The sequence below is a fragment of the Syngnathus floridae genome, chromosome 17 (genome assembly GCF_059516105.1).
Source record: "Syngnathus floridae isolate MCC-2025c chromosome 17, RoL_Sflo_1.0, whole genome shotgun sequence".
Classification (NCBI taxonomy): Eukaryota; Metazoa; Chordata; class Actinopteri; order Syngnathiformes; family Syngnathidae; genus Syngnathus; species Syngnathus floridae.
The window spans coordinates 6,836,517-6,856,105 of record NC_142429.1 but is presented as its reverse complement, the minus strand read 5'-3'; the positions used below and the strand labels follow the sequence as shown (position 1 = coordinate 6,856,105).

The following is a 19,589-nucleotide window of genomic DNA, read 5'->3' as shown; positions in this document are numbered from 1 at the left end:
AGTGGCATACTTGTTCACCAACCGGAAATTAGATTCCGAAAAGGGCCTTTGAGTTTTTAAGATATCCAATCAAAAGGGTCTACGGAGAAACGGCAGAAAAAAATAGCCAATAGAGATCAAAAGTTGGTATGAAAGAGGCGGGGCTTAACATGCCGGTGATGATCGGATGTAGTTTCCGCTGACCGGATAATGTTTGTGTAGTAGTGGAAGTTTTGTTTTTCGAGTTCTCCGTTCACTTCGATTTATTGAACGTTTTGGCAATGTCCTCCGGAAAAGGCAAGATACTAGCCGTGTGATTTACACACCGGGAAGAGCACAAATGTTTGTTTATTAAACACTCAAGGGAAGTAAAATTCAAAGGTCTTTGAAGTAGAATTGACACCGTATTCCGGTGAGCACCTTACCGCTAACGGAGTCGAGCTAGTCGACGCGGCTAACTTTAGCCTCCGCTTTTTTTGCGTTGTGCGGAGGAGCTCCTCTGAGCTAACGAAGCCATGGGGAACCGGGGCATGGAAGACCTCATTCCCCTCATCAACAAGCTTCAGGACGCCTTCAGCTCCATCGGGCAAAGTTGCAATTTGGACCTTCCGCAGATTGCCGTGGTCGGAGGGCAGAGTGCCGGGAAAAGCTCTGTTTTGGAGAATTTTGTGGGCAGGTAAACTCACCTAATTACTTATTGGTGTTGAATCGAGGTGATTGAGCGGTTTGCTGGTCCGTTCGGTGCTTAAACGTACCCATCAAACGCACGTCCCATACAGTGAAGCTAATATTTCATGCTAACTCCTACAGGCTGTGTAAACCTTTCTGGTAAAAGAGTGCCCATTCAGTAACTTCAAAATATCAACATTTATAATATCGGTGTATATTTTCCTCTTGACTCTGCCTGAATGCTGTTTCATCCAGAAAGCAAGGTCAAATGTCTTCCGTATATTCACAACTGTGATGTTGCGATCAATTGAATTAATTGCCACACCCGTACCATTGACGCTTTCATATCTGTTTGTGGGTTTTATACTGAATCATAGCAACATAGTTTGTTCTCTCGAGTCAATTTAATATCGAGCTGCCTTTCCATTGCAGAATGTCTTTTATTTCAGCAGCACTTACTGCACTTGCCTTGTACAATAGCTCTCTTTCAACATTTTTGCTCTAGAAATGGAGACAGCGGCTAGACACAACTTCCTTGTGCATCTTCCGCTTTTATTGCTTTTTGGGCATTTCAGAGACCACAATTCTCATTGGAGTTCGTCCTGGCCTCTCCCACTTCTGCAGTGAATAAGAACTGCCTGCAGGTAAACAAGCTTGCTCTCGGCCTGCTTGTTGAGCAGGTTTTCACTGCGGTTGAAGCCAAACTTGTGTTATGGAAGACACAAGAACAGCGATCGGCATTAGATAGACATCGGGTGAGACAGCATGTTGTAACATGCTCGCCGATTTGAATGCACATGCAGGCTGGTCTGTTTTTTTTTAATATAGTGAGACATTTGACACTTATCAGATACTGACTGACAGTCAGAGACCTCAGTTTCAGTGCCCGCTGGCAACCTATGCAAATGTGCTTGTGACTTTTACAGTCTGATGGGCTTTATGCAACCCGCTCAGTAATGTGACAAAGGTGCAAGGTGCACATGGAGGCAAGGTGTCCAAGGACTTCTGTAAGAATGGGTGTGTTCTTGTGTGGTGACTCACAGTTGAGGGATCCAAATACAGTATAGCTGCCATGAGTTTCCCTTGTTGAGGCTGGTGAAAAATAAATGTATCCTTCCCTTTCTCCATTCATCATTCAGCACACAAATTGGCTGATACTGGCTTCTCCCACAGCTGTTTTCCAGGTGTGTTGTCTGACATAAGTTTAAATGATGACCAACTTTTATACAGTTGCTGACATCGCTAAAATTATTGGAGCAATACATTTCTAACACAGTAATGTTTGTTTGATTTCCAATAAAACTTTCAATTCCATCTCTTCAAATTCTAATTTGGGCGTTTAGTGCTTCCACAAATGTTCCATGGGGAAAAAACCCATCAACGCTACCTAAATTGTTTCCACCAATTTTTTTACCCTCTGCCAACAGTCCTTGCAATCCATTAGTGAATCAACACGCTTTGTCGTCTTTGTTAATCAAGCGCTAAGAATTAGGACCCGACTGATAAATCAGCCGGCTAATTTAATCAGCCAATATGGGTGGTTTTAAAATTGGTGAAAATAGGCTTCGTGATTTATGTATTTTTGCAGGCTTTTTATCCGTTATTCGTTTTAACACTTTAAAACAAAAGACAAAGATAACGTAACTGCCAACTGATTTTCCTGTAATGCATATTTTGATTGTTGAAACATAAGGGGCCAAGAATGTCACACCTCGCCTCATGTCATCCTTACGCTTTACACATAGTCAAAAATCAACAAAGCATCAAACGAGCCCATAGCTTATTGCGCGAACATATGGTTGCAATTTGCAAGAAGTCAGCGCTTTCCTCTCCATGTCTGTATGTGCACTGCCAAAGCTTCAAAGTATCAAAGGATTACTACTATTCTATGAACTTATCAACATATCATAGCTATTCTTTTATACAAGAACAGATTGCTTCAGTGTGGGGGGGGGGCATTTTAGTATTTAACCCAGTCTGCTCAGGTTCAATTGAGTTGGCTGGCGCTGATGCGTTGATGGGATCTGGGCCCACGTTCCCGGCGAGTGTGTCACAGGTGAGCAGAGCACATTGGATGCTTAGCCAGACACAAGATAATCAAATCTTTTCCGCCTTGTGGATTTGTGAATGCTGCTCTTTGTTAACAAGGACGAGATGTCATCTTGTTGAGTTTCCTTCTCAAGGCCAATCTGGGCCCTGAAACATATAATAAATACAATACATTCTAAAGCACCTTTTCAGCGTCCGCTCTAGCTTGTCTTCGCCAATGATTCATTTAATGAGGTTCAAAGTACACTAAACCATGTGACGTCAAACATTGCCCGTTCTGGGAAGCTGGTTCACTTCTGATTTGTTTGGATGCCTTCTTCCTTAATGATGATTCTACTTGTCCCACGGTGGAGGAAGGGCAACTTATCTCAACACCACCAGCCGTTGTATCGGCCTTATCTCGGATGTTGTGAATGAGATGCTGCTGCGTTGCTGTAGTGCCATTATAAGGTATTAGTCCACTCAGCTATCAAGACAACTGTAGCCGTCTGTCTTTACAAAGATAATGACATTTACCCACCCCAAGAGAGTATGAAGCAAGAGAGCCGCCATCTTCTCTCCCTATCCTCTTCTCCATCTTTCTCCAGAGAGAGATTCGCACGCCGACGCTCGGCCCGACCCATCCATAATGTATGAAACGATACACAATCTGCTCAGCCTCGTCTATCATTTACAGCCCATCAATAATGGAATCCGGTTCTTTTGCCATCCCTTTCAATAGGCCGTCGCTATGAAAGCACCTCTCTTTGTGAAGACAATTCAGCCAATGGCTCTTTTATGGATGCCCCGTGGAACGTTTCAACAGTTTGATCCATTTGCTCGCTCGCTGATGGCGATGCTTAACTGAACCACCATTGAGTCGCTCTTTTTTCGTGGCAGAGCGCTGCGCTCTCGCTCGACTTAGCGTCCGTTAGTTTCAACGGCATCGCTTCCTCTCTCTGGTTCACCATTTCCACAATTCCCTACCGTCTGCCGCTCCCACAAATCATGTTCCTCATTATGCGCATGACACAGCACTGGCGGCTTTGTGCTGATGTAAGAGTCATCTCGAACCTTCCCCGTTGCGTCCTGCTGCCCTTTTACACAGACCACAGGACTTTTCTTCTCACCCTGGCGCTGACTCACCGCTTCCACGATGAAGTCAGCAAGCGCCGCCATGGTCCACCAGAGCGTGCGATCCAGCAGACATAAGGAAAACGTCCCAAGGCGGGAACGGCTTATTACCCCCAGATGTTGAATGCTGAGAAGGGGGGGGGGGGGAGTTACATTGGCTTCGCGGTTAAACAGTCATCGTCACGAGCCATAATCATCCGGCCTATAGGTGTTCTCACCCATTCGCACGACATGTTGCACTGACAGCTTTTGTTCGTTTGGGTTGCCGTCATCGATTGTCGCCGAGGAGGCATTACTGTGGCTGAAAGCACTTGTATTGACACAGGGTGGCTTCACACAAAAGCTTATTTGAAGCCATTAACCCCGCTTGTTCCTTAAACTTGAACAATGGCTGCCGTTGTTCACGCTCAAGAGCCATAAAGGCTAATAGCGCTTTAAAACATCATGTACTTTATATACATCTATTTATAAGCAAGGGAAACATCACAGTATTGTTAAGTAGAAAAACAATGAATGAATACAAAAAGAAGATAACTGGTTTCATAAAGTATAATTAAGCCACCATTGGTGTGTTGTGCATCTTATGGTGTGGCCTTGTGAGTAATGTCAAGAACTTTGTGTGTGTGTGGCTTTGACATGAGTATGGTTTAAGTGTACTACGCTTAAGTGTACTCGCCTAGAATCCAACGCAAGAGCATTTCGAAAACATCTTAAAAAGAACGCTCAGTTTAATGGATGTTGATATTGAATCTCTTGAGTGTCGAGCCTGTTGTTATAAAATCACAGTCTGTCATGAGTCAAAGCTGTTCTGACAGCTGCTCAGTCTCGAGGTTTGCAAATTAAACACGAGCTGAAATGTCGGATTCCTCACTGGTACAATGTGCGGAACTCTCGGGTATTTGATTTTCCTCACAGCAGTGGGAGTGAGCTGAGCGAGCATAAATGCTTCGCCTCGCTTCTTTAATGATGAGACAGAATGACTTTGTCACATCGGGCACAAGGTGTGAAATCCACCCCTGAGCCTGTCACCCTTCACCAAGAGTGACGTTGTGCTGTGTGAGCGCTGCAGATAAAATGGCCTTGTTCTTTTGTCTGCCGGCCCTCTTACCCAACATGTTTTCACGTCGGCTGTTTTGTTGAACTTGCCCTGTCTCTCTGTGTGTCACCCAAGGGACTTTCTTCCGCGAGGATCTGGCATCGTTACACGCAGACCTCTCATCTTGCAACTGGTCAACAATAAAGCAGGTGAGTGTGTCGGCAACCTCTGGTCTGCATCATCGCCGGGATGCAATGTGGCTCCTCTGTGCCGCCGTGCCGGAGGCTAGGCTTTGTCATCTGCCATCACGCCGCCTTAATTTAATATTCCCTCGTCTCCCTTATGTCCTTTCCCCGTCCTCCAACCTCCGTGCGTAGAATATGCCGAGTTCCTGCACTGCAAGTCCAAGAAGTTTGTGGACTTTGAAGAGGTACGTGCGGAAATCGAAGCGGAGACCGACAGGATAACGGGCTCTAACAAAGGCATCTCCAGTGTCCCAATCAACTTGAGGGTCTTCTCGCCACATGGTAATAAACTGAAATCACATGCATGCTTTTTACTTTGCACCCACGGACTCTGATCATCTTTGTGCTCCTGACAGTTTTGAACCTGACACTGATCGACCTTCCGGGAATGACCAAAGTTGCCGTGGGAGACCAGCCGATAGACATCGAGCATCAAATCAGAGACATGCTCCTGCAGTTCATCACCAAGGACAGCTGTCTGATCCTGGCCGTCACGCCCGCCAACACCGACTTGGCCAACTCGGATGCCCTCAAAATCGCCAAGGAGGTGGACCCGCAAGGTAAGCGTGTTGTGTAGGAATTGTTCTTGGCTTGCGTCTGCACGTCCGTCTTGTAAATTATGTGAAATGGCTGGCAGGTTTGCGCACCATCGGCGTCATCACAAAACTGGACCTGATGGACGAAGGGACGGATGCAAAAGATATCCTTGAAAATAAACTTTTGCCCCTGCGAAGAGGTAAGGACTTTGAAGGGGAGCACATTGGTGGTGGTTGGTTCTAAAGCGATTCGTGTGTGTCCGCTCAGGCTACATCGGTGTGGTGAACCGTAGTCAGAAAGACATTGACGGTAAGAAGGACATTCGTGCTGCCCTGGCGGCTGAGAGGAAGTTCTTCCTGTCCCACCCTGCTTATAGACACATGGCAGAGCGAATGGGCACGCCGCATCTTCAAAAGGCTCTCAATCAGGTTTGCTTCTACAGCTCCATTAAAATAAAAAAAAATCTCGCGTGGTGTGCGCTTGAATATAATCCCCCATTTCTTCCCCTGCAGCAATTGACCAATCACATTAGGGACACACTTCCTGGTCTGCGCAGCAAGCTACAGAGTCAGATGCTGTCCTTGGAAAAGGAGGTGGAGGAGTACAAGAACTTCCGTCCAGATGACCCTACACGCAAGACCAAGGCTTTGTTGCAGTGAGTGCACTTCAAACGTACAACACGCCGCCCGCAAGACAATTTTTATTCCTCTTCCTCCTTCTCCTCCGCAGGATGGTGCAGCAGTTCGGTGTGGACTTTGAGAAGTGCATCGAAGGCTCCGGAGATCAGGTGGACACCAACGAACTGTCAGGCGGCGCCAAGATCAACCGCCTCTTCCATGAACGCTTCCCGTTTGAGCTGGTCAAGGTCAGTCGTGTTGCACATAAACACTGAGAGACCCAATGCACAAATGACTTGTGAGACATGTTGCGCAATACCCGATACCTCTCGTTGTTCCTCCATTTGCGTCAGTGTTTTTTAAGTGTTGTTTTTCAGTAATGTCAAACAATCTAAAACCCTGTAGAAAGCCTTACTTGCTAATGTTGTCGTTCAAAGCCAGGTGACCCATTACTTTTGTACAGTGATGTGCTTTGGACCTGTTACAGTATTTGTCTGTTTCCCCCCCATCTTCACAGATTGTCTTTGATGAAAAGGAGCTGCGTCGGGAAATCAGTCACGCAATCAAGAACGTTCATGGCGTCAGGCAAGTGGAGCGCAACAGCTGACCCTTCTCGCCGTTTACGTTCATTTGCTCGAATTTAACACTTAGTGTCTGTCATCCGTGGTTTTTAAATCAAGCAGGGATGAATTTGCGGTTCTCGAGAATCACACGTCTTCTCACTGCAAGTCTGCCAGCTGCTTTTCTGCGCTGAGGAATTCCGTTCTTGTTTTGTGTTCCGTTTTGTCGACATTAGTCACGCCGTATCTTAATTTAATCATTATCATCCAGTTTGTGGGCTTTTTTTCATCACTACATGATCTGTTGTCAATGTCCGTGTTTAATTAGCTCTCAGATGTCAGTCATTTTTTTTTTTTTTGGTCTGCTCAACCATTCGTGTGCATGTCGGTCAAAGGTCCACACGTGTTAACTGTCCCGTGTGTCTGCGTCCGCTTGTGTCCTGTCTCTCTATCCATCCTCAGAACGGGGCTGTTCACTCCAGACCTGGCGTTCGAGGTCATCGTGAAAAAGCAGATCGTTAAGCTGAAAACGCCCTGTCTCAAATGTATCGATCTGGTCATTCAGGAGCTCATCAACACAGTCAGGCAGTGCACCAACAAGGTACTGCGCCCGTCCAGCATCTCCCGAGACGGCAGGGCGAGCGCGGGCCGCCCTGCGTCCAAGCGGCGCTGTCGTGTTGTGGAGTGTTGTGACGGGTGACGTGTGGTCAGGTTCCCGGATGTTTCAGGGCCTGTCTGAGCATCTGGGTTCTTTCCTGGACAAGCCGCAGGTCGTACAGCTCAGAAAAAGTCGTGCTCTCGAACTGTTAATTCGGCCCTTCTGTTGGCGTCGGTCCAAAAAGTGGGAAAACCTTTGGCTTGTCCGCCGCTTGCCTTTTTTTTTTTTTTTTCTCTCGTCAACAACTAGAATCGACTAACTGAATGCAGACCCTGTTTTTTCCTTCCCTGTCTCTTTTTTCCCCCTTTCCTCTTTCTCCATCTGCCACACAACAAATTACACCCTTCTAACCTTGCGCCAACCCCCCCACCCCAGAACGGGGCTCTTCACCCCCGACCTGGCTTTCGAGGCGATTGTCAAAAAGCTGATCCTCAAACTCAAAGAGCCCAGCCTCAAATGCGTGGACCTGGTGGTGTCCGAGCTCACCGCCCTGGCCATGAAGTGTGCCGTGAAGGTAACCGTGGGACACGCCCGCCGGGTGACTGGCATGGAAATAGAAGCCATCCCCCTCATTGAAGTCCGCTTCCCACCTTTACCTCCCCTGCAGCCATTTGTGTCCCCGTATCGTCAAGATTTTAAACGCAACTTAAAATTTCCCACTTCCATGAAGTCGTCTGTAGATCATCGAAATGTCGTTTTCACACCACCTCTGCATTGCTTGCTCCCATTTGCCTCCATGTCCAAATTCCAAACTGGCCCTCCCGGCTACGCTTCCCCACTGAGTTGCATTGGCAGACTGACATTCAGATGGACTTGGAGGGATCTGGGGAGGACAGGATATGACTGTAATGGGCCCTGAAGGCGCTGTGAGCCGAGTTGCCATAGCAACCGTGCTCCCCTGCCCCCTTGTGGACAGAGGAGAACCCTCCATGACATCCCACCTGTGCTTTTTTCCCCCCCCACATTCTGTCACTTTCCCTTCTCATCCAGCCTTTCACACGCGTGCCCTCAGCCAGATACGACTATTTTGAAATGGAAAATCTCTTTTTGGGTATCTCAAGCTCCAATTTTTCGAAACGTAATTGTTTCGTCTGGCTGATGGTAAAAGTCGTATGTCTTTGTTCGAAGAGATGGCTGCTATATACTGTGTGTGTTTTCTAAAGCGCGTGGCCCTGAAATGGCACTTGACTGTCTCCTTCCCTTTTCTTTGTTCTCATTTTTATTATTCTCACTTCTCACACCTGTCCTCTTTCGATTGGTAAGTGGTGCTAGGTTTAAACTCGCATGTCTACTACACCAGTGGGTTTTTTTGTGGGTCAAGCACTGCATCAGCCGTCTTGTTTTTCAGCTCAATTCCTACCCGAGGCTGCGAGAGGAGACCGAGAGGATTGTGACCACTCACATCCGAGAAAGGGAAGGAAAGAGCAAAGATCAGGTGAAGGCTCTGAAATTGATGCTGAGTCGGAATAGTTTTAGGACATGTCTCATGTGTTCACCGTGACAAATTGACAGCGCGTCTCTCGTCGTCATGTTTAATTGTGACCTCGCTGTCCTAATTGTGATTTTCTGCTTCAAATGAAGGTTCTGCTACTGATTGACATTGAGCTGTCCTACATCAACACCAACCACGAGGACTTCATTGGCTTTGCTAAGTATGCACATCCAGCTTTTCCCTCCACCCTACCCCTCCCCTCCCCGCCTTACCTACAGCTTGTTTTCAGTGGCTCAGTACAGACACCGCGTTCCTCATTAAATGCTCGTCCTACTTTAAAAAGATGCCCCGTAATCATAATCGAACCATACGTCAAATCTGTCAACTTTTGCATTCAAAAAGTTGCAAATACTAAGCTGCTTGGAAGCTGCAATGCATCCATGACTGCACATGCTCGGTGTGACGGTAGCCCCTCTGCTCGCTGTGAGTGTGTGTGTGTGTGCATTTGTGGCACCTGACGAAGAGAGGCTGCGTTCGGTGCCTCGCGCCTGCATGGCGAGTAGATTCTTCCGTGTAACACGACGGAGCTCGACTGGAGCTCTTTAACGGTTCTTATGACATCACTTTCAGTCTTGACTACAGAAGGCTTGATGATGGTAGCTCCCCAGGGTTCGGCAACAACAGGTGGGATGTAGGGCTGTGTGTATGGTGCGTGCGTGTGTGTGAGAGAGATTTCTTCTCATGATTTGGAGTGTTCACCAAACAATATGGGAGTTACTTCAACGTGTACTTTAGAAGCTCTTTGTCTCGTCGTCTGTGCTGATGGTCTCGTCTTTGTGTGACGACAGTGCGCAGCAGAGGAACACGGCAGTCAACAAGAAACGAGCCGTTCCCAACCAGGTACGTTCCACCAGCCGCCGTTGGCCTTTTCACCATTGTCAAATGTAATCTCTCCTGATGGATGCGTCCCATTAGCAAGCCTATTAATTGTCGGTAGCGCCGGTTTCGGCCGCGGCTTTTCATCTGACGTGACCTACGTAGCTGCTAATCAGAGCAACCTTGTGTGTTGTTTTAACTGCCAGGATGTGCTCATTAAAGCGGACTAATATGTGCACATTTGCGTGACTTAAAACCGCAGTTGTTAAACTAAAAAGCTGATATCAAGTCACCCCCCCCCCCCCGGACCCCGTCTTCGTGCTTTGCTGCAGCCCCTCACTTTTTTCTTTTTTTAAAAGAAACTTTGCAACTACGTTTGCATGTGAGTGTATGGGCATGTTCTTCAACTGCTGTGAAGCATTTAAGGCCCTAATTGTAACTTTTGTTGTTATGCTGCATTAACTTGGCTCCATTAACTATGCGCTGTCTTATGTATCAAAATTGAGAGCGTGCATGAAGCTGGCGCATGTCACCTGCGCTATGAACGATAACCAAATTGTGGTTGAGCTGAAGTCATTTCTAATTGCATGTAACTCTCTGGCTCTGTTTCTCCCTTTTATCCTTTCCTCCATCCTTCTGTCCTTCGCCCCTCCAATTTCTACTTCCTCTCCTCTTCCTCTCCTCCTCTACACCCTTGCCTGCTTCCTCACTTCTTCTGACTGGTTTTATGCTACCCCCCCTTCCACCCTTTTTTCCTTTAATTCCCCTTCCCTATTACCACAGGGTGAAATTCTGGTAAGTACCTGCTGATATAATTCACACCTTGCCAGGCAAGGCAGCAGAGGTAAGGCCGGGCAGCAGAACCAGGGCGGCCGCATCCAGGTCAAACTCGGGAGACGAGCGAAAATCATTGCTCTCGCCCTACTGAGTTGTTTCACCCCTCTACAGCTGGGCGCTTTTGGCGAGCTCCTGGAGGAGAAGGTACAGAAGACTGATTGCAGTCCTCCCAGTACTGTGCAGTTACCAGTAATTTGGAACTGCCTGTGCAATCACTGTGAATTCTTTGATAACAAGACAATAATTGTCTGCCATTCTCTCCACGCCACTAACATTGAAAGCCAAATGACGCACACCTGGTGCGCGCCGCCATCGTTCAGAGATGACGCCGGTTCTCGTTGTCTTCAGGCTCTCGCCTCTGCTGCCAGCTCGTACTCGGCGGACCCGAACGTCTGCGTCTTGGTCTCATCCAGGATTTTATTGGGGGTGGTCGGGGCGTCCAATCAACAACATACTTTTGTCGTGACTCATCCATGCATGTCAACTTAACAATCAAAGATAAATTAACAATGTCATATTCACTTTGCATAAAAAAACACTCCTGAACTTTACATTTGACCATAGGTGGGACTTTCAGAAGAAAAATTGAGCAATATATCAGAATAGTTTGTTTCAAAATGTTTATTTGGAGGTTGAAAACAATAAGAAAAACAACACTAACTAATTGATTGAGCTTTTTTTTATTGCAATCATACAGTCCAAAAAAACTCACCCCATTACAAATTCATACATTACCTCCTGAAACAGAATGAACTGCCGGTCTGAAAAGGAGTAGGGCACAGTTTAAATGTATGATGTGAATATGAATGCTAGCAAAAACGATAACGCAACAATGTATGGTCGTCGTCTATAAACTGCAATTGATCATTTAATACAAAGACCCTTCATTTCCAGAAAAATAGTAGAATGAAATACTCAAATATAACACAAATTATTAACATTGTACCACAATGTTGATATTTAATCTCAACTGCCACCTCCCATCAACTAACTGTGTATGAACAAAAGCATCTGAGCAGCGATGCCCCCCCTTCGCTTCTCATTTGCGTCGCCGCATCCTTCAGCGGCTCCTGCCGAGAAACAATTTGGAAATTCTGAGAAAGTTATTTTTGCTGGCAAAGCAGGCTTGCCGCTGGAAGGAACTCTTAATGTGCCGCGCTTTCCCGTCCGTGTTTACTTTGGCGCCTACAAGCTAGCAACTTACTTTTTCTTCAAGTAGTCAGACACTTTTTTTTTCTAATTGCATCCATTCACACTTCAACTAATCGGAAATCACGTGATCTCTTCTCCAGCTTCATCTGTGATCTTAGTTCAGTGAATAAAAATCTACTCTCTGCTCCTCCTTCTCTAAGCCAAAATGAACGCCGCTAACACGCCCTCTTGTGTAAAAGCTGACACTCACACACTTGAGTCGCCTCTCGATCCGCCTGAGCAACATCTGCTTCTGTTTGGGGCCTTTTCCGTGGCATCACGACGGACTAATGGTGCTGATTGCTGTCATCGTGTGTCATTTTGCATGATGTAACCCATAAAAACCATCTCGTATGTCACATCCATTCTCCTTAAATCATAACATAGTTGTCATATAAAGAGGTGAACGTGTTTCATTTAGGATTGAAAACAACTAAGGTGAGTTGGTAAGTTTTTATTCATGATGTCATCGGGCCATTTTGACAATTGATTAAGCTGTTTTACGCGATTCTAACAACCTCTTCCCACCCTCCCATCTTTTGATCAGGTGATCAGGAAAGGCTGGTTGACCCTCCACATTAGTATAATGAAGGGAGGCTCCAAGGAGTACTGGTTCGTCCTCACCGCAGAATCCCTGTCCTGGTATAAAGACGAGGAGGTGAGCGTCGTTTGCCTTCATCCCGCTGGTCGGCTAACCGTGCGTGCGTGTGTCCCGGCCCAGCCTAACCAATGTGCAGACTACTGTTCAGCTGAAGCCGGATGAACAGGTAGTCTGAACACTGGGCAGGCGGGGGGGTGCGGAGGCCTCCGATGGGGGGAAGGACCCCGAGGTCAGCGTGGCCGTCGGTCGCTCGTTACTTGGGACAGAGTACACAGAGATTAAACATTACCTCGAGGGTCACATACATGTTCCAGCTCACGCTCCTTTTCACGTCTTCAAAAGTCGATTTAATTTTTTTTTTTTTTTAATGGTTACAGTGCGTGCATGGAATTACCTCTGCTTTTAGACTTTTGAGGACTTGCACGGTCACCACACAAGCTTGTCATTTTGCATTCAAGTCCATGCATGAAAGGCCCTTACTTCACTTCATAAATCATACATTTTATATCAAATGCATAATCACGTCGAAGTAGGGTCATGAAAAAACAAGGCTGTAAAAGCGACACTCACCACTTTGTCGTCTTCGCAGAGGCCTTGTTCCCATCCAGTAAACTAAAAAAAGTAGACCCCGGCTGAACACGTTGCACTTTCTAATGCTGGCCGCCACCAAGAGAGAGAGAGAGAAAGAGAGAGAGAGAGAGAGGCGACGCGAGTGGGGAGGATGGTGGAGGCAAACTGACGTGGCAGGCGGGCTGAAGTGTTCCAGCCGGGATCTGACTTTGGAATTTGCAGGAAATCGTACTGGGTTACGGGGGGCGTGGGGGTTGCCATAGTGTGCGTGTGTGTGTGTGTACGCGCTGGCGTGTGGCCTTACTGTTTGGACTGTGGGTCCAAAATCGTTGTCAGGGTCAGTTTGTCTACAGTCGGCCAACGTGTATCATGCACGTATACTTTTTTTTTGTTTTGTTTTACACTTTGTGTGTGTCGTGTTGGGTGACGTAACGATTGGGCTCACGCCACCCTTTGCAGATATAAATGCTTCCAGATGTTTCTTCTCACCAGTGAAAACTGGCACCGCATCCTCCCCCTCCATGCTGCTCCTTCACGCGCTTTTTCTTCCTCCCCCACCCACCGCATTCCCTGATTCTCCTTTTTACACCAATTTGATGGTCTACGACGCAAAATTAAAAAAGAAAATATGTTCTATCACATCAACAGCTTTTTAAAAAAAATATAATCATAGGTCAAGTGATCGCTAATTATATTTCATTCCATACAGGACGCTGACATGTCTCATGGCCTTTTTTCTTGCTACGAATACCTGAAGGAGACAATCACACGATCGCAAATTTTCTCTATCGGTGACTGTATCATGTAACAACTACAATGTACCCGCTTCAAACGGATGTTGCATTCTTTTAGTTTACCACTAGATGGCGCTAAACACTTTAAAGTCCACCCTATGCCTCAATACTTGTCAGTGGCACCACCTGTTATATATTTTTCTCCCCTTCAGTAAAAGACAAGGCGTCCATTTGAGAAAATCCAGCAGTATCGTTTTTCCTCTGTCAAATTCAAATGAATGGATTCTGATGTTTGATGTTCCCTCTTTGCTCCCCTTGTCAGGAAAAAGAGAAGAAGTACATGCTGCCTTTGGATAATCTAAAGCTCAGAGACGTGGAGAAAGGCTTCATGTCCACCAAGCACATCTTTGCAATCTTTAACACAGAACAGAGGTCCGCTTGCACTTTCATCGGCACCTTTTTTGGAGTGGTGCTCATATTGCGTTTGTGTGCGCAGGAATGTGTACAAGGATTTACGGCAAATCGAGTTGGCCTGCGACTCTCAGGAGGATGTGGACAGCTGGAAAGCCTCCTTCCTCAGGGCCGGAGTTTACCCGGAGAAGGACCAGGTCAGAGCAGTTCAACAACATGACAAAGAAACATCCACAATGGGAAGTGTTGCTAAAGAGATGCCTCCCCAGACGGAGAACGAGGAGGCGGTGCCAGCGGACACGTTCTCCATGGACCCTCAGCTGGAGCGTCAGGTGGAAACCATCCGCAACCTAGTGGATTCCTACATAGGCATCATCAACAAGTCCATCCGGGACCTGGTGCCCAAGACCATCATGCACCTCATGATCAACAGTGTGCGTTAAGGAAGCTCAATTTTGTACATCCCTAGTTGTGTATGCCAGTATTAGGTTGATGTTGATGCATTCTGTTGATTGCTTCTCCCGCAGGCGAAAGACTTCATCCACTCGGAGCTGCTGGCTTACCTCTACTCGTCGGCCGACCAGAACAGCCTCATGGAGGAGTCGGCCGACCAGGCGCAGCGTAGGGACGAAATGCTGCGCATGTACCACGCCCTCAAGGAGGCGTTGCACATCATTGGTGACATCACCACCAGCACAATCACCACCCCGGTGCCCCCGCCTGTAAATAACACCTGGATACAAGAAGCCAGGTGAGACGCTGCACTGTGCAGCAACTGGCTTGTTACTAATGGCTATGAATTAAATTAATCGAATTTAAATTGACGTAAGCGTAATTACAACCAATGAGCATTCTCCTCCCAGCCCAACCCCTCAGCGCAGGCCGCCCCCGTCGGCAGCCCCGCCCCCCAGCCGCCCGCCGGCCGTGCGGGGTCCGACGCCAGGACCACCCGTGAACCCTTCCCCGGTTTTCGGCGCCGCTCCGCTCAACCCGTCATCCGGCTTCGGCGCCCCTCCCATCCCCTCTCGGCCCGGCCCGACGTCTGCAGCCTTCAACAGCCTCCAGGACCCCTTCAGCGCACCCCCGCTGATCCCCTCTCGGCCAGCACGTATCCCACCCGGCGTTCCCAGGTATGATGACCGTAACATGCGCCGCCCAAATTCTGTCTCGTTCCCTTTCTGTCTCTCTGACTTCTGTCTCTGTCGGGATGTTTTGGTTTCACTGCGTGTTCTCTATCTTCTCTCCACACTGCAGTCGAAGACCCCCTGGTGCTCCCTCTCACCGGCCCACCATTATCCGCCCTGCCGAGCCTTCCCTGCTAGACTAGACCCCGTGGGCTGAACCCACCCTAATTCTCTTCTGTGGGTCTGTGTTTTTGTGATGGGGCGGGGAGGTGATTTATGATCTATGCGTAGGATGCATTTTCAGTCTCATCCTGCCTGTTGCTCATGAGTCCCTTTAACTACCTGCTCAACCAATCAATGAGCTCAATCTCTTCAGACAACTTTTGAAAGCAATGAGTTAACTTTCACAACACGACTTTCTATTGTTGAATTTAAATAAAGAATGACAATGAATGGTGAGGAAATTAGAAAGTCACCATGGTTAGTATTTTACACTTTCTGCCTTACAGCAGTGCTTTGAGATATGAGTGACCTGACTTTGCAGTGAACTCAATTGACAAACAGTTCTTTCAAAAAAGAGATTCCGATCAGTTTTTTGTTTGTTTTATAATTCCACTATTTGAATCACCAGTAGTCATGGAACAAGTTGAACTTGTATCTCAAGCACTACTGTACTACAATGCCCCCAAACCTTTGTACCAATCACGTGACACTTGACAGTCGTATATTTAAACAAACATTGCGTTCAATAACATGGACACACATGCAGAGCAAGTAGCCAAACCGCCTTAACCAGTTCACTACAGTTCTAAAGAAGTATGTCTGTCCTTTTTTTTTCTTCCAAGAGTAAAACATCGGCTGAATGTAGCTTTCGGTCCCTGAGCGGCCGCGTGCACGCACTTCCTCCCCGCCATCCATCGTGCTTTTTGACTCTGTAGCCGCTTCTATGCATTCAAACTCTTGTAAATATCCAGAGCGGGAGGTAGCACATGTATAGCTGATTGAGTCAACATGCTTTAGATTTCAAACAGGAAGAGCGGGAAGCATTAACGGCTGCGTGTGTGTCATGTGACTAACTTTTATTTATAACCCGTCATGTTTTGGTTGTCTGTGGATGAGAGGAGCCTTGATTGTTTGTTTGCTTGCTTGCTTTAATTCGGGGTTTCCCAAACCTGTTTGAGTCCTTCCATTGTGTATTAGCATATACTGTACATAATAAACGACTAATAAAGAACTCAAGGAAGCTGACTGAAGAACACATGAAACATCATTTTTTGTACTTCACAATTGAATTGTCGAGCCGCTTAAATGGAAGCGTTTGGGAAGCCCTGCTTGCCTTTATTGAATGAGATGATCATCAATTGTAGGGCTTCTTGTGTTCAATGGTGGTGGTTGTTTTTGTGTTTTAAAGGCATAGTTTGTCCATGGAACATCTCTTTTAAATGACAAAAACTGGCCTTAAGTGATGTCAAGAAATGGATTCGCTTGTCACCAACCACTCCTTAAACCTTTTTACACAAAAGTACCACCTAAAAAAAAAAACAATATACATGGCGCTTAAAGTGCCACCATCAGGACCAAAAGTAAAACAATACCAGAGTAAGTCAAATGGTTTTCATCAAACACTTGTCCATCTAGCTGTTGGTGTGTCTGCTTGTGTGTTTGTATGTGTGTCTGTCTGGCTTTCTGTCTGTGTGTCTGCCTGTCTGTCTAGCTGTCTATGTGTCTGTCTTATTAATCAAGATGATGATGTAATGCGTGAGAGATTAACATTGGCTGATTGTTGTCAAAACAGGCGTCCCGCTCCACGACGGAATCAGTGGTGACCTTGACAGTCCTTGGGCCAAAATGAAAAAAGGATGCTACAAATAAATAAATGTTCCATTGGTGCCAATAAAACATATATTGCCAATAAATAATACATACAACAGAACTTTTTATTTTCGTCTTGTGAATGCCTACATGGACTGCAATAATCCAGTGAAAGGAAAGTACAGCCCTGTTCAAATACCAGATTTCTTAACTATTCACCTAGTTCCCTTCTTTACATAAATACTGCAGAAATCACTCATCTTGTGATGTTCACGGACACTCCATTAGGTACACTGCTGTTTTCAGGTGTACCTAATAACGAGGGTAACTTGGAAAACATTGGAACGCGCCCCCGAGGACTAGAGCTTAACACCTGTGACCTTTGACCATGATATGTCCCTAATAAAGTGGCCTGTTATTAGGTACACTTAAAAATGGCGGTGTACCTAATGGAGTGTCCGTGTGATTCCCTCGTTAAGTGCAGGTGCGTGAAAAGTTTTAGCTCCTTTTGAATGTGAAAGTGGCTAAAACTTTTCACGCACCTGCACTTAACGAGGGTAACTTGGAAAACATATTGGAACGTGGCCCCCAGGACTAGAGCTTGACACCTGTGACCTTTGACCATGATATGTCCCTAATAAAGTGGCCTGTTATTAGGTACACTTAAAAATGGCGGTGTACCTAATGGAGTGTCCGTGTGATTCCCTCGTTAAGTGCAGGTGCGTGAAAAGTTTTAGCTCCTTTTGAATGTGAAAGTGGCTAAAACTTTTCACGCACCTGCACTTAACGAGGGTAACTTGGAAAACATATTGGAACGTGGCCCCCAGGACTAGAGCTTGACACCTGTGACCTTTGACCATGATATGTCCCTAATAAAGTGGCCTGTTATTAGGTACACTTGAAAATGGCGGTGTACCTAATGGAGTGTCCGTGTGATTCCCTCGTTAAGTGCAGGTGCGTGAAAAGTTTTAGCTCCTTTTGAATGTGAAAGTGGCTAAAACTTTTTACGCACCTGCACTTAACGAGGGTAACTTGGAAAACATATTGGAACGTGGCCCCGAGGACTAGAGCTTGACACCTGTGACCTTTGACCATGATATTTCCCTAATAAAGTGGCCTGTTATTAGGTACACTTGAAAATGGCGGTGTACCTAATGGAGTGTCCGTGTGATTCCCTCGTTAAGTGCAGGTGCGTGAAAAGTTTTAGCTCCTTTTGAATGTGAAAGTGGCTAAAACTTTTCACGCACCTGCACTTAACGAGGGTAACTTGGAAAACATATTGGAACGTGGCCCCGAGGACTAGAGCTTGACACCTAATGGAGTGTCCGTGTAATTCCCTCGTTAAGTGCAGGTGCGTGAAAGGTTTTAGCTCCTTTTGAATGTGAAAGTGGCTAAAACTTTTCACGCACCTGCACTTAACGAGGGTAACTTGGAAACATATTGGAACGTGGCCCTGAGGACTAGAGCTTGACACCTGTGACCTTTGACAATGATATGTCCCTAATAAAGTGGCCTGTTATTAGGTACACTTGAAAATGGCGGTGTACCTTATGGAGTGTCCGTGTGATTCCCTCGTTAAGTGCAGGTGCGTGAAAAGTTTTAGCTCCTTTTGAATGTGAAAGTGGCTAAAACTTTTCACGCACCTGCACTTAACGAGGGTAACTTGGAAAACATATTGGAACGTGGCCCCGAGGACTAGAGCTTTGACACCTAATGGAGTGTCCGTGTGATTCCCTCATTAAGTGCAGGTGCGTGAAAAGTTTTATCTCCTTTTGAATGTGAAAGTGGCTAAAACTTTTCACGCACCTGCACTTAACGAGGGTAACTTGGAAAACATATTGGAACGTGGCCCCGAGGACTAGAGCTTGACACCTGTGACCTTTGACCTAACCCTAACCCTAACCCTAACCCTAACTTGGAAAACATATTGGAACGTGGCCCCGAGGACTAGAGCTTGACACCTGTGACCTTTGGCCTAACCCTAACCCTAACCCTAACTTGGAAAACATATTGGAACGTGGCCCCGAGGACTAGAGCTTGACACCTGTGACCTTTGACCTAACCCTAACCCTAACCCTAACCCTAACTTGGAAAACATATTGGAACGTGGCCCCGAGGACTAGAGCTTGACACCTGTGACCTTTGACCTAACCCTAACCCTAACCCTAACTTGGAAAACATATTGGAACGTGGCCCCGAGGACTAGAGCTTGACACCTGTGACCTTTGACCTAACCCTAATCCTAACCCTAACTTGGAAAACATATTGGAACGTGGCCCCGAGGACTAGAGCTTGACACCTAATGGCGTGTCCGTGTGATTCCCTCGTTAAGTGCAGGTGCGTGAAAAGTTTTAGCTCCTTTTGAATGTGAAAGTGGCTAAGACTTTTCACGCACCTGCACTTAACGAGGGTAACTTGGAAAACATATTGGAACGCGGCCCCGAGGACTAGAGCTTGACACCTGTGACCTTTGACCTAACCCTAACCCTAACCCCAACCCTAACTTGGAAAACATATTGGAACGTGGCCCCGAGGATT

At 46.6% G+C, this 19,589-nt stretch overlaps 1 protein-coding gene and 1 long non-coding RNA gene across 10 annotated transcripts; one reads left to right on the top strand and one right to left on the bottom strand.

Moving 5' to 3' along the window:
- The first annotated feature begins 152 nt into the window (after positions 1 to 152).
- Positions 153 to 17,172, top strand: dnm2a (dynamin 2a). 9 transcript variants are annotated; one of them, XM_088358919.1, is made up of 22 exons: positions 155 to 655; positions 4,982 to 5,055; positions 5,224 to 5,373; positions 5,448 to 5,651; positions 5,729 to 5,827; positions 5,896 to 6,056; positions 6,141 to 6,283; positions 6,358 to 6,493; positions 6,763 to 6,830; positions 7,268 to 7,406; positions 8,812 to 8,898; positions 9,045 to 9,115; positions 9,744 to 9,795; positions 10,555 to 10,566; positions 10,720 to 10,752; positions 12,347 to 12,457; positions 14,027 to 14,136; positions 14,201 to 14,312; positions 14,385 to 14,549; positions 14,643 to 14,866; positions 14,979 to 15,245; positions 15,370 to 16,497. In XM_088358919.1, the coding sequence occupies exons 1-22, from the start codon at positions 495 to 497 to the stop codon at positions 15,440 to 15,442; spliced, it is 2,652 nt and encodes an 883-aa protein (XP_088215045.1). In that variant the 5' UTR covers positions 155 to 494; the 3' UTR covers positions 15,443 to 16,497. The 9 variants fall into 9 exon arrangements, with proteins under 9 accessions (XP_088215043.1, XP_088215040.1, XP_088215041.1 ...); XM_088358917.1 differs by lacking the exon at positions 15,370 to 16,497 and adding an exon at positions 17,035 to 17,172 and having other exon boundaries at positions 153 to 655; positions 14,201 to 14,549; XM_088358914.1 differs by having other exon boundaries at positions 154 to 655; positions 14,201 to 14,549.
- On the bottom strand, positions 12,241 to 13,244 carry LOC148384022 (uncharacterized). Its single transcript, XR_015853597.1, has 2 exons — positions 12,971 to 13,244; positions 12,241 to 12,656 (listed from the first exon to the last, which is right to left on the bottom strand). It is a non-coding gene; the product is annotated as an uncharacterized LOC148384022 (long non-coding RNA).
- Positions 17,173 to 19,589: the final 2,417 nt, after the last annotated feature.